Source organism: Sodiomyces alcalophilus (assembly GCF_042370955.1).
Source record: "Sodiomyces alcalophilus JCM 7366 unplaced genomic scaffold ACRALscaffold_9, whole genome shotgun sequence".
NCBI classification, from domain to species: domain Eukaryota; kingdom Fungi; phylum Ascomycota; class Sordariomycetes; order Glomerellales; family Plectosphaerellaceae; genus Sodiomyces; species Sodiomyces alcalophilus.
Genome location: NW_027263540.1, coordinates 88,806 through 115,876, shown reverse-complemented (window position 1 = coordinate 115,876; position 27,071 = coordinate 88,806). Strand labels below are relative to the sequence as shown.

At 39.2% G+C, this 27,071-nt stretch overlaps 1 protein-coding gene across 1 annotated transcript; it reads left to right on the top strand.

Moving 5' to 3' along the window:
* Positions 1 to 439: 439 nt before the first annotated feature.
* On the top strand, positions 440 to 12,273 carry ACRALDRAFT_2022916 (uncharacterized protein; the record flags this gene model as incomplete). Its single annotated transcript, XM_071020113.1, has 4 exons — positions 440 to 459; positions 543 to 563; positions 2,782 to 3,026; positions 12,257 to 12,273. 4 exons carry the CDS (start codon positions 440 to 442, stop codon positions 12,271 to 12,273), a joined length of 303 nt encoding a protein of 100 aa, XP_070871288.1.
* Between the last annotated feature and the right edge of the window lie 14,798 nt (positions 12,274 to 27,071).

Below are 27,071 nucleotides of genomic sequence, written 5' to 3'. Positions count from 1 at the left end.
AAAAAGTCTTTATACTAATACTCTTAAAAAAGATTATAATATAACTAACGAAGAGTTAACTGAAATACAGAGCTGTGATGCCTGTAAGAAGAGCAAGTCTATTACACTTACGAATAAAGATTCAGTTAATAAATACAAAGACTTTTCCTATTTAGAAAAGGTTTATATAGATCTTTGCGGACCGATTAAACCTCTTTCTTATAATAAAAAGCGTTGGATTTTGTTTATACTAGACCGTTCCACCCGGTTCCTATAGGCATAACTGCTCTTAGATAAGTCTGAAACGACGGTAGTTATAGCTATAAAAGAGTGGAAAGCTTAGGTAGAAAATAATAATAATAATAATAATAATAAATATCACTTCTTTATTAAAGAAGTAGATATAGACGGTGGAAAAGAATTTAATAACGCCTCTTTTTAACGCCTTTTCGTAGGTGTAATGCATAATATAAAGCCACCGTACACTTATAAAGCTTAAGGCTCTGTTGAACGAGTTATAAGAACTATAATAGAAAAGGTTCGAGCTCTTCTTTTCCACTCAGGGCTACCTCGATACCTTTGGGGTGAAGCTGTTCTCTTAGCTGTTTATATATATAACAGATCACCTAATTCAGCTCTTGAATATAAGAGTCCTTTTGAGCTTTTATAAGGTCAGAAACCTAATATTAATAATATACGGGTTTAGGGTTCTATTATTTATTATAAAAATAACGACCCGAATATAAAGAAACTAGATATAAGAGCACTTCGAGGTGCTTTAATAGGTTTTAATAACTATAACTATAAGGTTTATAACCTAGTAACTAGAAAGACTGGTTGGTTTCGAGACGTTTATATCTTAGAGAATCAGTTTCTTTACTCTTCTTTAGATAACTATAATAATAATTATACGCCTAAAACTAATAATAACCTCCCTCCTTATATTAATACTCAGGCATATAATAAACAGGTTTCTAACCGCGGGCCTTATTAACCCGTTGAGTATAATAAAGGAATTACTTTTAGTGAAAATACCGGTTAATTTTTATAAAATATTCCTTCGCGCGTTTCGAAACGTTCTGTTAAGTCTATTCAACCTGAAGAAGAGAATAATAATAATAGACGTAAGAGTCTTTGTCTGCGGGCAGCGGGCTGTGAAGTTCCAGCTGTTAATAATAATAATAATAATAATAATATTAACCATAGCCCGGCTAATAATAATAGTAGCCAGAGTACCAGGCTAGAAGTCTAAATACCTTTAGAACCATTAAAACCGGACTATAAGCATTTAATATCCTATAATAATAGTGCGTACTTACTATATTATATAAAAGATATAATACTTAGAAACCTATAGTTTTAAGAAAATTCCCTATTTCTTTTAACTGTAAATTCGATTAACGAACCAGCTACCTATAAACAGGCTATAAACTGCCTAGATAAAGATAAATGGATAGACGCGATGGTAGTAGAAATATCAGAACTCGAAAAGAGAAAGACCTGGGACTTAATAAATATAAGAAATACGCCTAATAATTATAATAAAATAAAAGAAGACTACCACGTACTAGGAGGTCGTTGGGTCTTTAGAATTAAATATAATAGCTCTGGCGAAGCTATTTAATATAAGGCTCGGTGGGTTATTCAGGGGTTTAATCAGGTTCTAGGTCTTGATTATCTAGAAACCTTTGTAACTACCTGCCGGCCAGAAAGCTATAAACTAGCTTTAATATTAGGCGTATCACGTAGCTGGGAATTCAGGCAGTTCGACGTCAAAGACGCGTTCGTTTATGCTGATATAGATACCCTGATATACGCTATACAACCCACAGGCTTCGAGAGAGAAGACAGCTTAGAAAATAATAAAAATAGTAATTATATAACACTCTATAAGCTTAATAAAGCTTTATACGGGTTAAAATAAAGTCCTAGATTCTGGTATAATTACCTGGTTAAGATATTAACTAAACTAGGTTACCGGGTCTCTAAATATAATAACGGACTTTTTACCTTTTATAAATATAATAAAATTAAAAGAATAGAAGAACAAGCTATTCTTTTATGCTACGTTGACGATATAGTGGCTCTAAGCCCTTCTAAGGATACTTTAGACTATTTCTTTAAGGAGATATCTAAAGATATTACACTTAAAGACTTAGGTGAAATAAATACCTTTCTGGGTTATATAATAAATATAAATAAAGAAAATAAGACTCTTTCTATAAGTTAGTTGCCTTATACTAATAAGATACTTGCAAGGTATAATAAACGAAGTCTGAAAAGGGTTAACACCCCTTGTATACACAAGAAGGTCCTAGTACCAAATCCTGAACAAGCATTAACTAATAATATAAATAAATACCAATAAGAAATCGGGGCTTTATTACATTTAGCCTTGCATTTAAGACTAGATATAACTTATATAGTTAACTAGTGTTCTCGCTATATAAGTAATCCCTCGTAAGACCACTTTACTGCGTTAAATCGAATCTGGGCTTATATAAATACATATCCTAATATCGGTCTTTTATATAACTATAATAAAGAAGACCTTGGTATTTACGGTTATTCTGATACCAGCTTTTTAGATATAATCGAGGATAGAACCTCGACTTCAGGATATATTTACTACGTGGGAGTTAATAACCCCGTTAGTTAGACCTTAACTAAACAAAAAGTCGTTGCTTTATTAATAACACAGGCCGAATATATAGCTCTCATAGAAGCTTCTAAAAAAGAAATCTATCTTTATAATCTATATAAAGATATAATATAGAATCTAGGTCTAGATTCTAATACAAGAGGTAATAATAATAATAATAATAATAATAATAATAATAATAATAATAATAATAATAATAATAATAATAATAATAATAATAATAATAATAATAATAATAATAATAATAATAATAATAATAATAATAATAATAATAATAATAATAATAATAATAATAATAATAATAATAATAATAATAATAATAATAATAATAATAATAATAATAATAATAATAATACTCTCGACATTCCTACTATCTTAATAGATAGTAAGAGTATAAAGAAGCTCGCCGAAAACCCTGAATTTCATAAACGGGTAAAGCACATCGACAGGCAGTATCACTACTATAGGCAACAGCTATAAAATAATAAAATAAAAATCGTATATATAAATACGAAATTTAATATAGCTGATATAATGACTAAGGGTTTAGTAAAAGAGACTTATAATACTCTTTGCGGTTATATGAACCTAGGTCATAAGAATAATACGTTGCCTAAGTATGATTTACCGCCTTATAATAATATTAAAGAATTAAAATACTAGGTTTTAATACTTAGTATTCTTAGTTCTTTATAAGGGGAATAACTAGGTTTTTTACCTTCGGGTTTTCCTAGATATCAAAGGTTTTTCTGAATTTTCCTTTGCATAATATACTATAACAATAACAAGGGTTTTTGAATTTTCCCTTGAATTAAAAAGAAGAGGTTTTTTCAAATTTTTCCTCTATGTATTCTAGTCTTAGATAGACTAGGATTACTGCACTATAACATAACATAATTATAACTATAATCTGACTAAGCTGCACCTATTATATAAGAGTCAGCTTACGGGGGGGTGTTGATATTATACTTATAATAAGTACTAATCATATAAATATACTAGGTATCGTAAATACGATATCTTAGTTATTACTTAAGCAAATAACGTGGCGTGATAACCGTCGCGTAGGCTGTTGACGTAACAGTCGCCACCCAATCTTTCAGGGTCTTTTGCCAGCCCCGGATCCAGGAAGAAATCCCAGAAGTCAGTTCTTTACATATACCTACGCGTTTGCGTAACAAGCAGTAATCCTACGGATCTACAAATTCAACAGCTATTTGCTTGATTTTCCTACCTTCCGCGCGTACAGCCTACTACTCGTAGCCCAATTTATCAAAAAGCTAGAATTAAGGAAAGGAAAGGAAAAGGTCTATAAAGAGGCGTAGGATTTACTAGGTTTATACGAATCCGCGGTAAGGGCAGCGCGAGGTCTAAGCGTCGGTTCTACGTGCTAGTTAGCGGTTCCGGTCTTATACCGGAACTACACTTTTAAGGGGTCAACCCGTAACATATCCGCGTTATTAGGAGACGCCTTATAAGCCTATCCTGCCTCGATTATAGGGGCGATAAACTCTATAGTATTAGGAGGGAGCTATAAGGAGTATAATATTAGTATAACGAACTATATACAAAGTCGCGGAGAACTCACGGGGCTATAGCTATACGTTCTAACCGAATACTTATAATACTTAGTATTACGGCGAGCGGCTCCTGGTCCTAATTAGTAGTAATACGTCTAACTAAATTTTTTATTAGTAATATAATCGGCGTAGGGATAATATATAACCTTCTTAGGGCGTCTGGGGGGGTTACAGGGGCCTTACTAGCGCTTAAAGGGAGTAGCTTATTACCGAAAAGTTAGTAGGATACTCGTAGCGATATATAAAGGATTAAGACGTATATCCTTATTATTTGGACGCTTACCTGAATTAGCTATTATAGCGAGAGCTTATTCTACGACGCTTTTTATAGACTTGCTATGTTTAACCTTATTAGCGGGGGAAGGGGTAGGCGCGGCGATCTTATCTTTAGGCGGGATGGAAGCTTATTTACCCTCGCGGGCGCGACGGTTGCTGCGATAAGGGGAAGCTATCTACAAACTCGAAGTTAGCCTTAGCGCGCTAGCTACGAGTAACTAAAGGATTAGAGAGACTTATATTAAAAGAATTAACGGTGATAGACGAAGACGACGGATAAAGATGTTAATATATAAAAAAAATATATCGATTAGTAACGCTAAAAATACGCTGCTGAGTAGTGAGTTAGCACGATACTCGGCTATTCTTAGCGCTAAAGGGAAGATTAAGCTTACGGCTAAAACGAGGTTATAGGCTTATAGGAGGAAAAAACAACTATATTTAGAAAAATATGAATAACTACGCTTATACTATAATACTATAAGCGCGGAAATCGATTAAAGGCCTTAGAACCGTCTAATATCGTGGTCTATAAATAAAGAGGCAGGAGTAATAGGGCGCTGTTTAATATAGCGGGTAAGCACGTCGTGAACTCGGGAGACTTATAATCTCACGACTATATTGGAGTAAGCACGTCGCGACCTTAATACATGGATCACCTAAACCGAACGCAGGGAGCGTTTATTAACTAGGCGCGCCTCCCTTATTTCCGTTCTAGGAAATCCGGCCCGGGTTTAATTAACCCGAGGGGGGGGGACTTAGGGGGGGGAGGGGGGTACTATTATGGGTTAACCCCACTTATACATAGATCCGGTAAGAAGCCGCAATAACCAACCAGCGCGCGAGGCCTATGCCCGGACCACGCGCTGCCCTTATAACGGACTCGTATATACTTAGCAGATCCTGCACCCCCCTTTTATAACTCTTCTCTTCTTCTCCTTTAATTCTAGCTAATATAATTATTCGGCCTTACTTAGTGCAACTAACCTATGACCAGCCGCTTATATTTACTAGGCGTTCTAGCTATACTATTACTATTAGTAGCGGCACGTTTCTTATTACTTTTAGGAGCTATAATAGTCGGATAACGCTAGGATAATAGTTAGCACGTATTCTAACTACGCGTTAAATAATAAAAGAGGAACTTATAATACTACGAAATAAAGATAGCTATAATAAGAGAACGAGACTAGGACTAAGATAAGATTAGAGTTAGTAGTAGGATATACGGCAGGAAACACGGAAAAACGAATTATATAAAGCTATCGTCGGCTAGTCTTAACTTTATTATAGAGTAGCGTAGGAGTACTTATAAAGCTAGTTATCTAATCTAATAAAGTTAATCAGAATAGGGTAAAAAGAGGAAAATAATAATAATATAATCTTAGGAGAGTTAAAATAGGATATCTATAAGGTTAGGTAGGACTAGTCTCCTATTTTACTTATATAAAAGGAATAATAAAGGTAATACTATAATTAAAAGTAATAACTACCCTAGTATTATAATAAAGGCAGTAAAAGGCTAACCTTACTAAAGGTATTCGGGATAATAAAGTAATAGATAAAGGATTATATCACGACTAGAATAGGGTTACTATAAAGAACGATATTCCGGAATAGATAATTAGAAGGAGGAATATAACGGGCAGATTAGGGTAGAGTTATAATAAAGTTATTAAGCGGATCGGGGGGTAAGGAGGACACGGAGATATATCGGGTCGGAGGAAGATATAGGTATATTAGATTAGTATTAAGGTTTCCGGGACGGAAACTATAAAGACGGAGCGCCCTATTAGGTGCCGAACCTCCGGTACCTAAGTATCGGATAGCCACGAGTCATAATAAGGTTCTAGACCGGTACGGATTTCGGGTAACTATAGAGTATCCAGTCCGGGACCTAACTCGACGCTAGCTATAACATAGCCGGTACTAGGGTAAAAATCGAGTTATCGCTATAAGCTAAGGGATAGTAATCGATTAGGTAGAATAGGCTCTTATACTAAACCAAAGCTAGCTAGTATATATAGAAGAAAGGATAGATAGCCGTCCTTAGGATAAGGAGGCCAGCGATTAATTTAACTATTTAGTACCCCCTACCTTTTAACTTAAGTATAATCACGTCCTAACTACTAAGTGCCTCTATCTTAGTTATCTCTTTACTCTTTGCGATCACCCACTTAATAATTACTTAGAGCCAGTTCTCTTAATAAGTGGCCTTATACTTAATAAGCCTATAGATACCCTCTAGAATAGACGCTTATAACGCCTGCCGTGTCAAAGATCGATTAACGTATTTTTGGTAAAGGACGGTCTGCTATAAATAAGAGTTACTAAGAAAGATTCGACTTCTAAAAAGTGGATTAGCGATAAAAAGACTTTGGTTACCCTAATTAGCAAAGCCCACGACGAGTTAGGCTATCGTATAAGGGACCAGATATACTAAAAGCTTACCCCCCTATATACCTAGTACGGGATCTATAAGCAGACTAAGGACGTTATTAAAGTATACGCCGAGTATTAGAGCCGCTAAGGCAAAGCATATAAGGATACCCTAATTACCACTTAACTGCCTTAATAAGCCCTCCTCTTTATATAACTAAGTCTCGATATCTAGTATCTTGGTGGCTACTACTTAGTAAAAGCTCGATATATATTTACAGGATAGGTCGAAGCCCGTTTACTATAGAAGATTACCTCGCGAGCCGTCGCGATATTCTTATAGGAAGACGTTATCTACCGGTATAGGCTATCCTAGTATATTATTATAAACGGACGTCCTAAGAATAAGGGTAGCGTGATTAAGCTAAATCGGGCGTAGCTAATAAAGCGTAAAGTTATCTTTACCTATTACCCCCGTGCTAATAGTCTAAATAAGGTAGGATATAAGTCTATTGCCTATATACTTACTATCTAGTAGAAGATTTACCGAGGTCCGTTATATAAGATCCTCCTTATAGTCCTTTTTATAGACCTTACGACAATCCGAGTATCTACCGGAAAGACCTCTTTTTACCCCCTCTATAGCTATAAGGCTATCACGCCTATTAAGACGACCGTCCTTACTTAGAGAGTGCTTGACTAAGGCCGCGTTAAGACCCCTAAGGAGAGATATTACTACGCCTAAGGGCCTTCGCCTAGTTAGAAGCTAACCGGAGGACTACCGCCGATATAGTTAATAAGTAACGGTAGTAGAAGACGGACTCCATTAACCGTTTAAGAGTTAGGACCCTATATAAATAAAGACTCTAAGTAGGAGAATTTATCCTTATATATAATACTAAGCTATTATCGATATAAGCCGCGATAAAAAGCTAGACTACCGCTAGAATAGCCTATTTTATATTATATCGTCTACTTAGGATAATAAGACCTTTAGGCTATCGACCTTATTAGCGGAAAAGCTTTAGGGCGTTACTTTTACCGCTAACCACCTTAAGAAATTTATTCAGGATAAAGACGGATACTAGGAGCCGGAGGACTAGACGATAATAGAAAGGGACTACGCTAAAGAACTAATAATTATATACCCTGCCTATAGCGTCCTTATCGATAAAGAGCTAGTTAAAGCACCTTTCCTCCTAGGTAAATCTACTAATAAAGATACTTAGGCCGAGAATATCGAGTATTAAGATAACGTAGGTTCCCCTAATTAGACCGTTAACGCACTCCTATAATAGTTAGTAAGACTTTAGGATATACTAGGCGAGTATTATAAGAGGTTAGAAGCAGAGCTCCGGAAAGCGATATAATTAGGAAGAGTCGAAGTCTATATTTTTAGAGATTCTGACTTTAACCTAAGTAAGTATAAGGACTATACTAGGACCTTATACTTTATCCCCTACTATTACTTCCTACCTAGTTAACCTAATCGTAGTAATACTATACTTAATAGAAGTCTTATATATAGTATTAGGGCCGAGGATATAGAAAGCACCACTATTTACTTATCGTCGAAAACTAACTATTACCCCCTAAAATAAAAACGCTACTTTTAGGACTCCTTAACTTACTCTTTTTCTTATTTCTTTCCTATTTACCTTTGATTACCCTAATCACCCTATTCTACGCCCTTTTACCGATTATTTTATTTATTAAGTTCCTTTTATTTATATTTTATTATTACTATTTTCTGTTTATACGCACTAACTAAGTGGATACCGTAAAGATATATCTACTAACTATATTAATTATTTCTCTACCTTTCCTTTACCCGTTTACGCCGCGCATCAAAATAAAATATTCCAATTATCATAAGGGTACCCTGATTATAGTAATCACTACCCGAATCACCTATCTATATCTTACTCCGGCTTACTCTTATAGTTACTATTACTAAGGCCATATACTTCCGACTTATACCGCTAAACCTAAGCCCTAAAGATAAAGGGAATATAATACCACTCCACCGTCTTTTCTTAATCCCTTATTATCGGGTTATTCTAAATAGTATAATAGAACTTTTTAAGATCGTCTTTATATTTATACGCTAATATAGGGACCTACGCTATTATAGAGTCTTATAGTTTAAGACCCCTTCCTTTATAAACGTTGCGTATCTGCCGAGCACTTTCACTATATAGAGTGCTTACTATAAAAACACCGCACTAAGGCAAAAGCCGTGGACATATCTTATTATAGTATACAGACTATAGTAGCATTAGTAAGTCTTTGATATATAAATTAAAGTAACTAATACCTATATAGTTACTATCCGGCTATAAGACCTCCTGATTGGACTAATAGATCTGCTTCCGAAACCTATTATCGCGAGACGTGGAAGCTATCTTATAGAAATAGCAGTTAGCGTAGTCCGGAAATCGATTATAATATTAAAGCGATACGCACTTAAAGAAAGCATAAGTAATTTTATTATTAACCCGATTATTTATAGCCGACCACTATTTCGTATAATACTAACACGGCACCTTGTTAATAACCCCGAACCCTTAGATAATCAGGGCTTTAACCGTATAAGCCCGGGTTATAGTCTTTATAATATACTCCCTTTAGGGACTAGTAAGGTGCTTAGCCACGAATACACGACGGCGAAAAAGAGACGAACTATTACTAGACCTTACCTTCTTAAATAGATCCTGTTCTATATATTTATTAGCGAGATTTAATAGGCTATCCTAAACCTAGCCCGCGATTAGCCTTAGAGTCACCTTAGATAACCTAGCCTACGAAATCCAGCTCGATTTATAAGGCGCTACCCTTACTAGTTACTTTATACTAAATAAAGTACAAGTTTACTTATATCTATAATATTAGCTTACCCAAATCAGGGTAACACGATATAAAGCATAAAGAGAACTTACTACTATATGTTAGACCGTTATAAAAATATTATACTTATTAACCGTACCTACGATAAGTCGTGTCTTAGACTAAAAGCATAGTATAGAATAGACTAACTCTTAACGAGCCACGGCTTTCTTACGCTTATAAGCGCTTAGGTTATTAAGCCCCGTGGTTCAAGCTTTAGCAGATATATAGATAATCTTATTATTATTAATAAGAAGTTTAAGGAAAACACGATATCGAATCGTATAATACTATAAAGACATAGAGCCCGAAACATACGCCTCTAGCCGGCAGCCCTCTGCTTTATATCCCTCGACGATAGGTAATATAGCCTAGCGATTTATAGTTTTAGTGACTTAAGGAGGCGTAGTTAAATAAATAGCCTATTTTAATTTACCGTAAGATAAGTCTTTAAGCGTGATTCACGTTTACCTTCTATCTATCGCTTTATTATTCAGTCGCGACTATGGGTACAATAAGAAAGGTATTATCTAATCTTTTCGTCTAATTAGATTCGTTATACGGTAAGCTAACTTCCGTATTTAGATCCTATACCTGAGTTACTAAGTTACCTTTATCCGAAAACCATAAATAGTATCAGGATCGCCCTTTCTTAAATAATCACGACCCTATTTAACTAGTAGCTGTAATAGAAACTCTAGTTAAAGCTAGTCTTATAAGGGAGGCACTACCTAGAAATATTAGATATCGATAAAGGATATATATCCCCTATTACCAGCTCCCGTTAACCCGTTTTCCCTCTCTTCCTCTCTTTTCCTATATCGTTAAGTTTATTTCTAACTTACCCCCTATCCGTTTCTTTGCTATTTATTACCCCCGTAGCCCTTAACTATTTTTCCTGTATTTCCCCGCCTATATATTACCGTGATTAGACTAATAGAGATATCCAGAATATCTATATCGCCCACCGTTAACTACTAGAAGGCGGCTCCTGCCGGTCCTATCCTTACCACTAATATTATTCCTACTACCCGTGTTATTATCGATAAGACTATACGGCCCCGTCGTATTAATAACCCTAATACTAGTCGATAAGTGTTCCCTATATAAGGATTACCGTATCGTTTATTTAACGTCTCGGATAACGCTGCCCCCTTTATAGGTTTTCCTTAGCAGCTAGAAGATAGTATGTGTATCGTCTAGCGCCTACTTAAGAACGCGGTGGATAGCGAACTTAACGCTATCACGGTTAATATAATACTATCTTATATTCCTATAGTAAGCACGTTTAGCGAAAGACTATAAGACGCTTACCCGGGAGTGCAGTCTTTCTTTAGAATATACTATAACTTAACGAATAAGAGATAGCTAGAAAGAGACAGCCTAGAAGATATAATACGCGCTATATTTAAGCGTAGATAAGGGGATAACCGTCCTATAGCCTGGATTAGTATTATACCTTACCAGTAGCTGAATAGCCGCACGGCGATTTACTTATCTTAGCCGCTTAAGGAAATTAACCGTATTAAGAGAAGCCGCTTTATCCCTATTATTTATTACTTTAAGAATCACTTTATTAGTCTGATTATGGATTAAGAGATATAGTGTATATATAGGTATAATATTATTTAGAATACTAGTTATACTAAAGACCGCCTTTTAGGGTTATTTAGGTATGCTATAGGTTAGCTACGTAGTATTAATATACCTAATAAGGCCGTCTCTACCCTTACCCGCTATTTCTATATTATTCCTGGTCCTTACTAGACGGATAATTACTTATACGGCCTCTTCGTTATCGAGTAGATATAAGCTATCATCTAAGAGGGCTACTTATTCCCTTAAAGCTCTAAGATTCACCGGTTCGTATAAGGACGTTACTACGGGAATAATAGTATAGCTTATACTCGTTATATTAAAGAAGAATAGCCATCTTATATTAGAGTAATCCTCGGTTTTAGCTATTAGAAGACACTAGCGGTCCCGGTGGTCTCTTAGTCCCCTCTGCCGCTACCTTCTAAGAGCATAGGTTTTACTCCCAGTAATAAGCCTATTATTAAGTCTAAGCCTGCTACCCCTAGTTCCTCTGATCAGGCTAAGAAGAAGACTTAGGCCCTAGTTACGTGTGCTCCTAAGTTATAGGAACCTAAAAAAGATACTAGTATCCCGGTACGTCCTAAGATACCTAAGGCTATCTCTAAGAAGCCCTCGGCACCGGTCACGCCTAAGAAGATTACTAAGGTCACGTGATATGCAATAACCGTATATATCTCTAGCCAGCCAGTACTATAGGACCTATAAGAGGATTTAAGTTAGGTTACCTTAGGGTGCAGTAAGTAATATATAAATAGGATAGATTATCTAAAAGAGAGGGCGAGGTTCCTGCTCTATATAGCCACGGGGAAACCTCGGTCTATCTAGGACTTAGCTGGTACTGACACTATTCTAGCGCTATACAGGCTTTAGCGCCGGTATGGTGCTGGCACCTATCTAGCGCTATACGGGCTTTAGCGCCGGTATAGTGCTAGCACCTATCCAGCGCTATACGGGCTTTAGCGCCGGTATAGTACCAGCACCTATCCAGCGCTATACGGGCTTTAGTGCCGGTATAGTATAGGATAGTGGTGCGTAGTATATACCCCGGGAAAGATAAAGCCCTGCGTCCCGTGGGCTTCTAACTATATTTAAGTCTACGTAGTCTAGCTTAGACTCGGCTACCCCGATTATTATACTAGTGATATGTTATAGATATAGGCACTCTCTCTTTTTACTATTAAAAAAGAATTTACTATATAAGATAGCGCTTTCCCGGTGCGATTCCTAACTCCGTAGGCTCCGTATACGATACTAGTTAGTATATCTAGCCGCCCGTCCTTCCGTTATAGAATTACTAATTAAGGACTTATAAAAAATAAGATAAAAGGAAGCGAATAATAGGAATAATTAGGAATAGTAAGGGGGTGGTTAAGCGCCGAATAAGTCGTTTCGTTATATAGTGCCCGATAGTTTACTCGCCTAATCGATAATAGCCCGGATACCGTTAGATAATAGTAACGGCGGGCTCGTCTAGTTTATCGGTTAGGACGCCCTATACGTCCGGCTCGAGGCCGGTAATAGCTATCACCTCCTTAATAGTGATTTCGCTACGCCTAGCCTCGAACTTAGCTGGCGTTATATCGTATAAGGCTAGGACGGCCCTATAAGCTCGGCTATCGCTATGCTCCTAGACCGTTACGGCGTGGTAAATCAGGGTAACGCCTAGGTCCGGGTTGTTAATAAAGTGCTACGCTATTATATTTCTTTTAACCTCGTCGAGTAAGCTATTATCCTCTAAACGCGCGATATAGACTTAGGATTCTATACGCTAAAGTGTTACTAGTAGGGACAGGTCGGCGGCGTTCTAACCGGCGTTACTCGTTATATAGTTTAAGATAAACTAGTCTATAAACCTTCCGGCCGGTAATAGCAGTACTACGCTATAGGCGCGCTAGCGGATAGTATAAAGAGTCTATCCGCTTATCGTGAACTCTTCTATATAGATCTACGCCAAGGCGTTATATAACCGGGACACGAAGCTTTTTACCGATTAGACCTAGATCCGGTCCTTACCCGTACGATATATAAATAGGCGTTTAGCGATAGGCTAATTAGTGTTATCCGTTATAGCTCTTTTAGTCCCGCCCGTATAAGGTAGTATAGGCTGGCCGGAGCCCGTTACGGTGACTACTAGTAATCCCTGGCTAATAGACGTGTTAGTTAGTATATCCGTAATAGACCTAATAAGTGGTATACGCTACGCGGTTAGATTATCTAGATAAGCCTTAATAGTCTCGGTGCGTGGTTTAAGGGTATTATAGAATAGTGTTATAGCGGTTAGGAAGGTTGCCTGGTCTATTATTCTATTTTATAGGTGCTTAACGATAGCGACTATTTTTAGTCCGAGCTTATTAGCTTAGTTAATCGTCTTAATTATACTCTTATTAAATAAGGTGGTTACCGGTATAGTGGTTATCCAGCGCGGGTATATAACGCCTAATAGTCGTAGTATAGGGGAGCCGGCGGCTATTATAGAGCTGGGCGTGCCTTATGCCGCGCTTCTATATAAGAACTAGCCTCCTGGCCCACGAGGAGCGTTATAACGGGCTATTAGTAAGTACTCTTTAAATATCTAGCTTACTTATTCCTATTACGAAATAACCCGGCTATAGTCTAGTAAGAACTACGGCTATAGGTGGTTAAGCATGATATCTTTGGCTTCGGTCTTTGTTATTATACGGTTAGTACTATCTATTAGGGCAAAGATTATTCTATCTATTCCCCGGTCCTTAGGGTAGTCGTATCCGTTCTATATAGCCTCCCGCCTATACCTAGTAATAGTACTACTATTATTATTCTTCTACTCGGCGAAGGCCGGGCCGAGCGTTATAGTTATATCTTAACTTCGTTCTTATCTCCGAATAACGAGATAGCTCGAAAGTATCCGTCGAATAGCAGGCCCTGTCCCTTACGTCCGTTTCTAAAGTATCTGTTAAATTAGTCTTAGAGGGTTTGGCCTTTTGACCTGTGTACGTTAGTTAGGTATAGCGCGACGAAGAAGCTAGCGTTAGGGGGCATAGGTGTGGGTAATAGTGGGATTATGATAGGGAATAGTGGTGAAGGATGCTTAGGTTATAAAAGTTATACTGGTTATAATAGGATTATTAAACGGTCTAGTGGTTAGAATAGGGGTTATAATCGTTTAACTATGGTTAAAGGATAGGAAAATAGTAAAGCTATAGGCGGCCGGGAGAAATCTTTTATTTTCGAGCTAGACGTGCTGATTTACGTGTACGCCGGGGCTATATAGCCGGTAGGGCTTCTATTCTTACTAGTTCGAGATTAGATAGTGTTATTCTTACTATATCGGTTATACCTTCTAAAGGGGTTTCCGTTATTAAGGGGGACGGTTTTTTAGCTCTGGCCTAGCTCCGCCACAAGGCTAGATAGGTCCCTTTAATTCTTTAAAGCTCGCCGGGCTCGGGTCTTTTAACCTCTTTTATACCCTTTAATACTAAACAAAGCATTTCTAAAGCTCCTTAACGTTCTTCGAATTCCTTTACTAAATCCGGAGCTTCTATTACGTCTATTAGTATCTAGATATTCTACTAGTCCGGCTAGTCCTTTTATCGAATAAGGTACTCGGTACGTGGCTTACCCCTTCCCCTATAAGTAGTCCGTTTATCTAGGATAGCTTTAATCTTATAGTGCTTATATAGGTCCCGCTATTACTCTTAGTCCCTATCTTCTATATCGATAGGTCCTTTAGTCTTAGGTATCTCCGCGAACCTAACTATTTAAAGTTAAGTAATACTAATAACGGGGTGTATATTAAGAGTCTTAGGCAAATCTAATTAGTATACTAATAGCGATACTTACTTAAGGACCTTAAAGGGGCCTATCCGTTAAGCGCTAAGCTTAGGGCTAGCCTTACCTAGGAGCGAGTACCCGCGGCTAAGGTGGATATATTCGCGGTTACCGGGCTAGAATCGAATATTACGCCGGTTTTTATTATATAGGCGCTTTATATATATTTAAGCTATTATAATAGTAAGTTTCGCGTCCTCCTAAAATATCTTATATACGAACTTAGGATTAAGGTTACTAATTAAATCGAGTAGACTATTCGTTTTAGTGCTATATAGTATCTTATTTAGTATATAGCCGAGCGTCTTATTAAAGGCGTTATTTAGGTTAAACTATAAAGGTATAATTACCTTCGGCTATAGGGCGTTTAGGTTATCCGCTAGGTATATACGTATCCTGATTTTAATGGTTGAGTTTTTCCTCTTAGAAATACCGTCGGTTTAGGGATACTAGGCCGGTAAGAACTTTAGCTTAGTTCAGGCTACCTTTTATAGAGTTATCTAGAAGTCTAATAAGAACTTAGGGTCTTAGTCCTAGATAATAGCGCGGGGGATACCCTAGTTACCTATCTAAAGGGCTTAAAAGAGCATGGACGCCTAGTTCTCTACGGTATAGGTGCTATAGCCAGGGATAAGCAGGGAGGCCTTTAAGAACTTATCCGTGATAGTTAGGAGGGTATCGAATAACGGGAAGCCTTCGCGCTGCTAAGGTGTCCCTACGGAGGGCACCTTAGGTAGTCTAATAATAAAGTCTATAGCGATAGTATAGAAGGGGATTAGGGGTATTAGGATAGGCTATATCTTACTAAGAGGAGCCTGCCGATCCGTTTAGTAGGTACGATATATCTTATATTAAGCGATATATAAGTCGACCTTTTTATAGAGTTATAGGATTATAAAGCGGCTAACTAAATCGTACTATATCCGTTTAGCTCCGAAATAATACCGATTATTATAGGGGGCCTAGAGGAATTCCTTATATAGGGAGAAGGGGATATAAAGACGTTTCTTCTTATTTAGATCCACCTAGTATAGGAGACTATTATCTACTTTAAAAGGGATCTTAACTAATAAGTTATAGTTAGTGGTTTAGGTAAGGATAGGTGCCTACTTTAAATCGTTAGCGGATCCTTTAATAATCCTTGATTATATATCGTCCTTTATTTAGATTTCGCTAATATAGTGTATAGCCTAGTCTTCCTAAATCCGGTCTAATTCGCCTAGACCTTTAGCCGGGGGGCTATCAGTGGTAGGTAGCTAAGATAAAGCGTCGGCTACTATATTCGTCTTACCGGGGATATATCGATAATCTAACTAGAATTAGCTAAAAAACTTAGAGGAGAGGGTAAGCTTTATATTTAGCCTAGTCTTATCGGTGCTAGATAGGATTATCGACTTTATAATACCGATAATAGTGGCGTGGTCTATAAGGACTATGGTTAGGTTCCGATAAGCGGACTAAATAATAGTATAGGTTTTATAAATAGCCTATACTAAGTAGGCGACCTTAAGTTCTACAGGCTAGTACTTTTCTTCGGCGGCGTTAAGCCCCTTACTAATAGAGAGTATTAGTCGAATATCGGTTTTCTTAAAGGTTTTTTAGTAAGCTATTTAGTCTTATCGACTAGTTAGAAGAGTATAGCGGAGAAGCTGGCTATATTAAAAGTATAGAGTAACGAAAATAATTAACTCCTATATTATTAAGTTAAATATACCCTCGGGAATATATCCCCGTTTCTACGTCGATATTCTAAAATAAGCTAGCCGCGACCCCCTCCCCGGATAAGTAGTAACTGACCTATAGCCCGAGCCGATCCGGGACGCCCTCCACGGTAATAAAGAGTAGGAGGTGGAAAGCATCTTATACGCATAGAATAAACGGTAAGGTTATAGTATACGACGCGAAGTATTAGTATGCTAGACAGGATATATAGAACCTATTTAGGAACTACTAGACGCTATAAAGGATACTACGGCGTTAGACGTTTTCGAAGCTAAATATAATCCCGCCGATAAGAATAACGGACCCTTACACGAACATACTACGAGGAGTATATAAGGACGGAGAGAACCTAATACGAGGGGGCAATAACTTATAGCTATAAATTAATTAAGGGGGGGGAATTTACTAGCCCCCCCTCCGGTATTCAAAAAGGTAAATAGTGCCTCCGTAAAGGATTTTAGTTAGCGGCGTTATTAGTCAAGCCGCCCTTATTATTATTATTACTATTATCGATAACAGGATTACCACCCTCCTAGAGGGCGGCGAGAATACCCTTTAGGAGGCGCGTTATTATAGCGCCCTAATCGCGAACCTCCTAGCGGAGGGCCTTTACCTCGTAGTAAAGACCCTTGCTATTATTAATAGGGGCGGGGGCGGAGGCGGCGTTAATAATAGTAGCGGCGGGGGCGGAGGGTTCCTTAGATAATAAGGCATAGTAGTCCCTATAAGCTACCTGAAAGGCCTCGCGGAGCTAGACTAGAGTTAGCAGCGACCTTAAAAAAGGTTCGGGAACACTTATATTATTATTATCCGGGTTATTATATATAGCGCGACCCGCGGTAGCTATAGGTTAAACGAACTTAGCAGCGCCGGGGGGGAGCTAAGGAAGTTAGTCGCGCCTACCTAGCTTATAGGTCGTAGGGAACTTACCGGGCAGTACGCGTAGGATCCTATAGCGTACTCGTAATACTTAGGCTTTTTACGGGTAATACCGGGCCTAGATTAGTTATAACACGTTTAGTTAATTTTTTTTTTAATACCCGCGATATAATTAGCGTATAGATAGTAAAAGTCGTTATAGTAACGACTAACGGGGTAGCTTAGCCCGCGCTATCGCTTATTAGGTATAGCAGGCTACCGGAGCGTTAATAAGGCCCTCGTAGCGAAGTATAGACTCTAGTCGTATACCTCCTCTTTACCGGGACGCTTACCGGTATTCGCTATCTTTACGATAGCCTTATCGGCTACTTCCTCGACTAAGGGGGAGGGGGGGGCGGAGGCGGCGACGTTACTAGTAGCGGGAGGCTTATTAGCGGTGCCCTCGCGGGTATAGCGGGCGCTATAGCGGGGGGCGGATATCTAAACACCCTCTATTAGCTACGACCTAACCGGATTAATACAAGGACTTATTAGGAGACTTATAATAGTTAATTAAATAGTTAAGAAGATATTATTTATTAAATTAATTAAAAGCTACGAGTAGGAGGCGACTTTACCGCGAGTTAGCGAAGAATAACACGGCTCCTAGCATAGAATAAACGACGGGACTTACTACTAAAAATAACGTTATAGGCTTATAGAAAAGGAATTAACTATAAATAAAAAACCGGGCAAAACTACGCTTATACTATAATATTAAACTACGGAATATAATAAAAGCCTATAAAGCTATTTATTATAATAGTTTACGAATAAAGAAAAAGGAGTAACCGGGCGTTTTTAATATAAAGGGTAAGCGCTCGGCGTAACGCGGAGCGCTAGCGATTTAGGAGCGAAGTCGCCGCGAATGCTACGCGACTCGAATATATCCGATATAAGGGAGGATACACGCCTCCCTTACAACTCGTTTAGAAAATAACAGGTTCGGCGCTTAGTTATTATAGCCCTGGAGGGTGGGGGGAGGGGGGTAATATCACGGGTTAACCCCTTAAAAGTATAGTTCCGGTATAAGGCCGGAACCGCTAATCAGCACGCAGATCTAACGCTTAGACCTCGCGCTGCCCTTACCGCGGATTCGTATAAACCTAATAAATCCTGCACTTCTCTATAGACCTTTTTCCTTTCCTCTCCTTACTTCTAGCTAATATAGTTATTCGGCCTTACTTAGTGCTGTTAATCTATAACCAGCCGCTTATAGTCGGATTATGTTTACCCTATAATATTTATATATAAGACGGAGAATTATTACTATCGGAATACGAATAAGATATATAAGAGACTTATGTTTATTATAGCCTACCTTAGTAGGAAAATAAGGAAACGAGTTATATCCGGATAGGTCCTTCTAAGTAAAGCTATTATAGGAAGGCAGGGGGCAGGGGTAGTAGCGTATATATAACGTATACTATAAGAACTTAACTAACTAAACTTTAAGCTAGGCCCACTTTTCTAGCCGCCCTATACTGCTAAGGTAGTATAAAATAAGGAAACACTGCCGCGCCCCTATATTTTAATATTACGCCCGTAAATATAAAGCTATAACTCTATATATTCTTTTACTTATATAAGACCCATTTTTCTATACTAATAGAAAGTCTCTATAGGCTAAGGTATACATAGTTATATATCGTTAATTCCCTATATCTATATTAATAATATTAATTTAGGGACCCTACCTTAAGTTAGCGCGGTATAGCCTTAGTAACACCAGGGTTATAACTTATAACCACCCCGTTATCACCTCCACTAATAGCCTCTATAAACTCTCGATGCATTTAAGAACACGCTGCTAGTATTTCAGAGCTACAGCTGGAACATCCTCTAGTTATTAGAACCCCGCTACTCCCGCTATAGTACCACTAAGACACCACCCCGAGACCGACTTATATCCCTATGGGTTTAACGACTATTAGCATACTAATAGTATACCGCCCCTTTTCTAATAGTATTTTTTAAGGGTACGGTTAGTCCGACTAGGGCGCTTGGTTATTCCGACTAGGGCAGTACTGACAACACCTAACGCCAGCCGCCACGACTTCTTTTTGTACCTAGATACTTATAGACACGTATTGAGCGTATCGTCGTCACGATAGATTAAGCGTTACTACGATCAATTAAGTATATCGGCACTACGATTAATTAAGTGTATCGTCGTTACAATTAATTAAGTGTGTTATCGGTATCGTCGGTATCGTCGCTACGATTAATTAAGTATATCGTCGGTATCGTCTCTGCCATCAATTAAGTGTATTATCGGGACCGTCCCTATAATCGATTAAGCGTATCGTCGTTACGATTAATTAAGTATATCGTCGGGACCATCGCTACGATCGATTAAGCGTATCGTCGTTACGATTAATTAAGTGTATCGTCGGTATCGCCTCTACGATCAATTAAGTGTATTATCGTTACGATCAATTAAGCGGATATCTTATAGTATATAAAAGTATCTAGGTATAAGCGGAACACGCGGGCGGGTGTCACCGGCTGTTAATATAGGACCCTAGTCGGAATAACTAAGTGCCCTAGTCGGACTAACCGTACCCTTTTTTAATAGATTAGGCTACGAGTAGTAGGCTGTTATAGAGGAGCAGACCCGTGTTACGGGTTAGGACGTTGGATATCACGTGACCACTTAGTCCTAGAGATCTGGTCTTGTATACGGCTATCCTTCGGAATAGACCCACTATATCTAGCTAGCTTTTTATCCGATCTTTCACGATCGTTACCTATCACCTATTATAATCATAATTTATATTATCCTTTCTTTTCCGGATATCTAGACGATATAAAAGAGCCGACGGTAGGCCCGTCTAGCTATCTAGCTATTCGTATTGCAAACAGCGTACAACTTAATTACGTAAAATAAGCGATCGATCTATTGATTTAATTAACTCTATGGAAAATCTCTAATCGTAGTGCTAAATTCCTGCCCTTATTCCTGCGGCAGATCCACTCCCACTTTTAGGCCCGGAATAACCCGCTCCGAACCTGCTTTAGGCCAGCCTATACGACACACCCCCCTAACTAAACAACTATATAACAGTTACTTAGTTAACGTTATTCACAGGCGTCTTCCATCGATATATCCCCTTCCATAACGTCTATATAGCTCCTATCGAATTTCTCTTCCAGCTCTTCTAGATATTCCGGTAAGATCTCCTCTAGCTTATTTATATAAAGGCGTCCCTGTATATCCATCACTCCCACCTATTTTCTAAAGCTTATAAACTTTTCCCTAGACAGGGCCTTCGTTAATCTATCGGCTATTATGTCGGCGCTTATAACGTAGCTAACTTCGATCCTTCCACACTACTACGCCTCTTATAACTAGTAGTTATATATATCCATGTACCGTAATAGCGTATTTAATTAAGCGATCTCCGCTATTAGTAGGCGTATCGTTTAGCTGTTATCGTATCGTATCTTTAATTATAGATCGTCGAATATCACGCCTATCGCCTCTAATAGCCTCTTCGTAAATATCCCTTCCTTCGCACCTTATACCAGCGAGAGCAGCTCTGCCTTTATTATTAACGTTATTACCGTTACTTACTTATTAGCTCGCCAGGCTATTATGCCTCTAAATAGGCGTATTATAAATACCTGACTGCTTTTATGATTAGTTAAGTTATCTATAAAGGACGCGTCGGTAAACACCTCGATAAAGTCGCTACTACTTAGTTCCAGGGCGTAGGTTTATATAGTTAGCAGATATTGGATTAAATAGTCGGCTACTTTATAATACTAACGGCTCGGGTTTATATTAAATCTGCAGAGTCGTGATACTATAAAGGCGATATCGGGGCGTGTGATTACTATAGCGTATAGAACTAATCCTATCTTTCGTTAATAGCTCTTAACGGTGGTGGACTTCCTAGCGTACGGCAGCAGCTCTGCCGGCTTTATAGGACTTATAGGTTTATGGTTAGATGCCGTTAATAATAGATATCCTACCTTCACGATATAATCGCGTTATAATAACCATATCTTCCTCGAGGGACGGTCCCGAATAACCTTAATCCTAAGGAACCACTATAATGGCTACCCGCCTTATAGGGCGTAATACTCTTATAAGCTTATAATAGCCTATTCTATCTCTTCCGTAAAGTCTTCCTTAAAGCCGATCACGATATTATCTATATAGAAGAATAGGATTAACCCACGGCGTATAAATTAGCAGGGCTCTTACGGCACTATCTTAAACCCGTCTCTTTTTAGCACTTCTATAATATACTTTTGCTATAGTAATAGAGACTCCTGTAGCCTATATAACGCCTTTTTTAGCAGCAGTAATTAACCCGGCACCGCGGTCCCGGGCGGGAACCGCATATATATATTATGGGGCAGAGGGGCGTGCACGAAGGCGTTAATAACGTTATACTATATCAAGGATAGGTCGAAGCGAGCGGCGATCGCTATTAATAATCTAAAGGAGCGACCGGCAAGAGTGGCTATATATATATCTTCTAACAAGTCCTAATACTATTAATCTCCACGGACCACTAATCTAGCCTTATACTTCTATAAAAAGGCGTGCTTATTAAACTTATAGGTTATTACCTATATATAGCCTAGCACTTAATACCCCTTCGCCCTGTCTTTCAGCACCGTGATCCACGAGCCTATCTCTTTATAACTCTTTAGGTGATCCCTTTAGGCCTATCAGAATAGGATTTCGGATAGGTGGTTTTTAAGGTCTTATTAATTTCTTAGAGGGGCCGGCAGTTATTTACGGTGTATCTTACGGTAAGGTCTTTTAATTACCTTTTTGATTTTTAACTTCGTTAGCGGCTTACTATTTAAATTACGGACTAATGGGGCATGTTTTCCTGCGTTAAACGCAGAGATCTAGACTCGGTTACTACTATAGCTTCGAAATTTAGCTCCCCCCTGCTTTATAGGCATATAGCCCGTGAAAGCAGCCGCTATGAGCCCTGCCTAAGGAGGGGTTTCTAGTAGAGTTAGAAGGTGACTATCCGGGCGTTAGTAATTAATCGTAGCCGTGGAAGAGTCTTTTTCTAGCTCCGGCCTCGCAGGCTCTATAAGCTCCTCCCACCGTTCCGGCCTTTCGGGCGCTAAGAACGGTCGTTCCGGCCTCTCAGGCTTTATAAACGGTTCCACCCCCTAAGCCTCGAGGCCGGCAGGCGCAGCCCTTAGGAGAGGTTTATTAACCTCGCTACCCGACTAGAGAATAGGCTTAAACTATGCTATTATAAACGTATTAGCTGCCTTATCGGCTACCTTAACTTACGGTTCGCCCTATTCAATTATATACGACTCTAGCAGGTGGATCTAATTAATAATATCCGCTAGCTGCTCTTCCGTTAATTAACGTAAATCGTCCTTTAGGGCTTTAAGTCTACCGTTAAAATACTCTTATTCGTTAAAATAACCTTATATGTACGGATAATCCCGTTCCTTCGAAGACCAGGAACCCAGATACGGTATATATTAGTTAAATCGTAGCCCACAAGGTAGCCGATATAGGCCCGCGGCGCTAGCCGGTTTTAAAGCTTTCTAGACCTCGTTAGAGCTGCTCTGGTTATAGGAAAGGCTTTAAAACTAAAGGCCCGAAGGTGCTCTAGCTACGGCTTACGTTAATAGATAACTTCGAACAGGGTCTTCTAGCCAAGGCGTTATTTAGGCGTTCTGTTTTATACCTAAGCGGCAGTAGGAACGACTTTAACCCACAGGAAATCGGGTAATTAGGAGTATATTCGTATAGCTCGTGTCTTCTCTATAATAACAGCCCCAGATCTTTCGGCACCACCGTTCTAAGCGGGGGTCTCTACTAAAGAGGACTCTAACTGGATACCAAAACCCTTAACCACGCCCTGTATTTCGAGCGATTATATCAGTTCGTTATTACACTTAAAGACCCGTACCTGCCAGTTAAATTAACTCTAAACCTATTAGATATATTAGTTTATAACTATATAGATTTCGGAGGCCCTCTTTAACGTTATAACATAGCAGGCCACGAACCCGTTATATCGATCCGTGAAGAATATAATCCGCACGTATCTATCGGCAGTTAGTAGGAAATCCGTGAAATCGATCGCCCACCTCTTACTAGCATAGCTAGGAGCTATACGGGTCCTCCGGCTAATCTAACGACCTATCTTCGATTAAGCGCAGGCGTTACACTCCACCGTTCCTAGCCCCTTTAGTTTAACGCCCTATAACGACTCTTCTAGTTATTCTATAATATTAGGGCTAGCGTGCCCTAGCCGGAGATACTATAGGTTACCGTCGGCTTAGCTAGCTACCCTCTTAATCGGTTTTCGGATTAGTAGACTCGGGGCTAGAAGAGCAGTTATAACGGGGGCGTTAGTGACTAGAAAAAGCTCTATAACGGTTTAATCGTAGTGGACACTTAGCTTATAAAGGATTAATCGGTCACGGCGGCGTATATAATCGTTTAGCGGCTCTTAATCCCACTAATAACCGTTCTAACGTATCTTCTTATTAAAGACTAAGTTATAGACAAAATCTTCGTAATAGGCTACGTCTTTTAACCGGAATTTTATCGGGCCGGCCGTTCCTTCTATTATAATAATAACGTCTCTATAGCCTTAAATCGGCACCGTTATGGTCCCGGCGATTATAACGTTACCAGGGCGGGCCGGTCTATAATCCGTAAATCTGCTTCTATTATAGAAAACGTGGGATATAGCACCAGAGTCTAATATAGCGGACTGCCGTAAAGGATATACGGCGGCCGAGAGGGCGGCCTCCGGAGCTTCTAGCTGGCGTGGCTCGGAACGGACGGTATTTAACGCCTTACCTTACACAGCTCCTATAAGCTGTTCTAGCTTCGCGGTCCTCTTAAAGAAGACTTTATTATTATTACCGGCGGCTTTTATAGCCGTACGTAGTCACACCTCCTTAAGGGCTTTATTATTATTATCGCCGTTACCGCCGCCGCCACCGGCTTCGTTATTATTATCTATAACTTTATATTCGGTCGTGGCGGCGGCGGTCCTCTTCTTTTTATTCCGGGACCTAATCTTCTCCACGGCGCTCTATAGATCCCGGTCTATCCTAAGGGACTTCTCCACGAGCCTCCTAATAGGGTCGTTAGCTTAAAAACCCTCCGGCGCTAACTCCGGGAATAGTATCCAGCAGCCCTATAGATCATAGCCGCGCCGGTAGTACACGGGGTACTCGTCCTTATAAAAGAGTGATTACCGGCGCTTAGAGCTTATACGGTTAGTTAACTTACCTTTAGGGTAGGCACTACGGCCCCGCTAGGCTCCGGTCCGGTCACCGCTCCGGTTAGCCCTCCCGGCCTATTATAGTCCGTTCTTATTATCGCCTAGGTTTAGGGCCGGGAAGGCTATAGTTCTATAGCTTCGGGTCGGCGGTATACTAAGTTATTCCGCCGCCTTTTTCCTTTCCGCGATAAGGGCTATCGCCGATACTATTTTAAGGTCTAGCGTTACTTCCTTTATATCTACCTAGTTACCCAGGGCAGGTCGTATAGCGTTAAAGAAATCGTTAATCTAAATCTCCCGGGGCTTGTTATATATCCCGACGTTATAATAATCCTAAAGCCGGTCCTGCTAGTCGTCTAGCCAGGCGCCTACCTTTCGGGGGTTAGTAGGCGGCTTAGTCTTATATGGATTATAGTTCCTTTAGGAGTCTTTTATACGGGTCACGATATAGGGTACGGCGTCGGCTTACACTACTATATAGATCTCTTCCGGGGTTATACCCTTTATCAGGGCCTTCCGTCTCTTCGCTACGATAAACTCTTCCACCCACTTAAGCATACCGTTAATGCTTTTCTAATAGGATTCGTAGTCTTTACGGTCTTCTTTATATCGTCTATAGTCTTCGGTATAGGCGGCCTTACCTATAGCCGTTAGTTCGGAGATATTAATAGGCTACCCGTTAACGTTAGCGATAAAGGCGTAGGAGGCAAATTCGGGACGGGTAGCTCGCTACGGCCTCGGAGCCGGATTGTTAAGGCGTAGGAAGTCCCAGACTCCGTTACTACGGGCCCTAACTTTATAAAGGCGCTTTCATAGTTCCTAGTCTTCGTGGCTCGTATAGATAGTCGTATTTAAGGTCATAGTCGGTTATAGCTATAAGCAGCTCGGCGTAAATAGCTTTAAAAGCTTATCGAGTAAAATAAGACTCTTAATTATTATAAATAGCGTATAACTCAATTACGTAAAATAAGCGATTAATCTATTAATTTAATTAACTCTATAGAAAATCTCTAATTATAGTACTAAATTCCTGCCCTTATTCCTATAGCAGATCCACTCCCACTTTCGGGCCCGGAATAACCCGCTCCGAACCTGCTTTAGGCCAGCCTGTGCGACAATTCGTTCCCCTAATCAGACCACTGCCTACCCTTCTAGAGGCCCGGCGACCGTCTCCTCGGGACCCGTTTAGCTCTAGATACGGACCCGTGACGAGCCTAGCCCTCCCTTCGGCTAGCCTATTAGTTAGTTATTTGTTTTGGCCCTAGCGGAGCCATTCTGTATAGTGACGGCTTCGCCTTTCTTTAATTAGTGCTCGGAGGCGGATATAATTAGCGTAGGGGATCCTTCCTGCGTACGATAGTAGTTCCGGCCTATCCAAACGAACGGCCTGTTAACGATTATTAGTCTTAGTCTCGATACGGTCACGGTTTTCCCTTAAGTCTTCGGTTCTTTAAGGCTTTAGTCTTAAGTCTTTAAGTCTTATTTTAGTTATAATATAGCTTCGGTTTCGACACAGTTTTAGATACGGCATAAGCTTCGAATAAGATACGGTTTTGGATATAGCTTCGGATATAGTTTGGTTTTAGATATAATATAGGCTTCGAATACGATATGGTTTTTAATACAGATTTAGATATAGCATAGCTTTAGATTATAATATAGTTTTAGTTATAGATTCGTCCCCTAATAGCGGCCGAAGGGCTTAGGTTAAGGCCCGGAAGAATAGCGCGTTACGTAGGCAGCACTAAAAAAGAAAGTTACGATATAAGTTCGGATTCCGGATACGATATAGCTATAATAATAAAAATAATAAAAACATTATATATAATAAACTCTATAAAATTAGTTTCCCGGGGCCCGGGTCTCCGGAAGAACGACCCCGATAATACTTCGGAAGAGTAGACGCTGCCTGCTTATTAGTAATAGCCACACACTATCCCGACGCAGAGACTGTCTGTATATTAATAGTCCTAAAGATCTGGTTCGACGGTCCCTATTACCACGGATTCGGAAACGCAGAGCCTG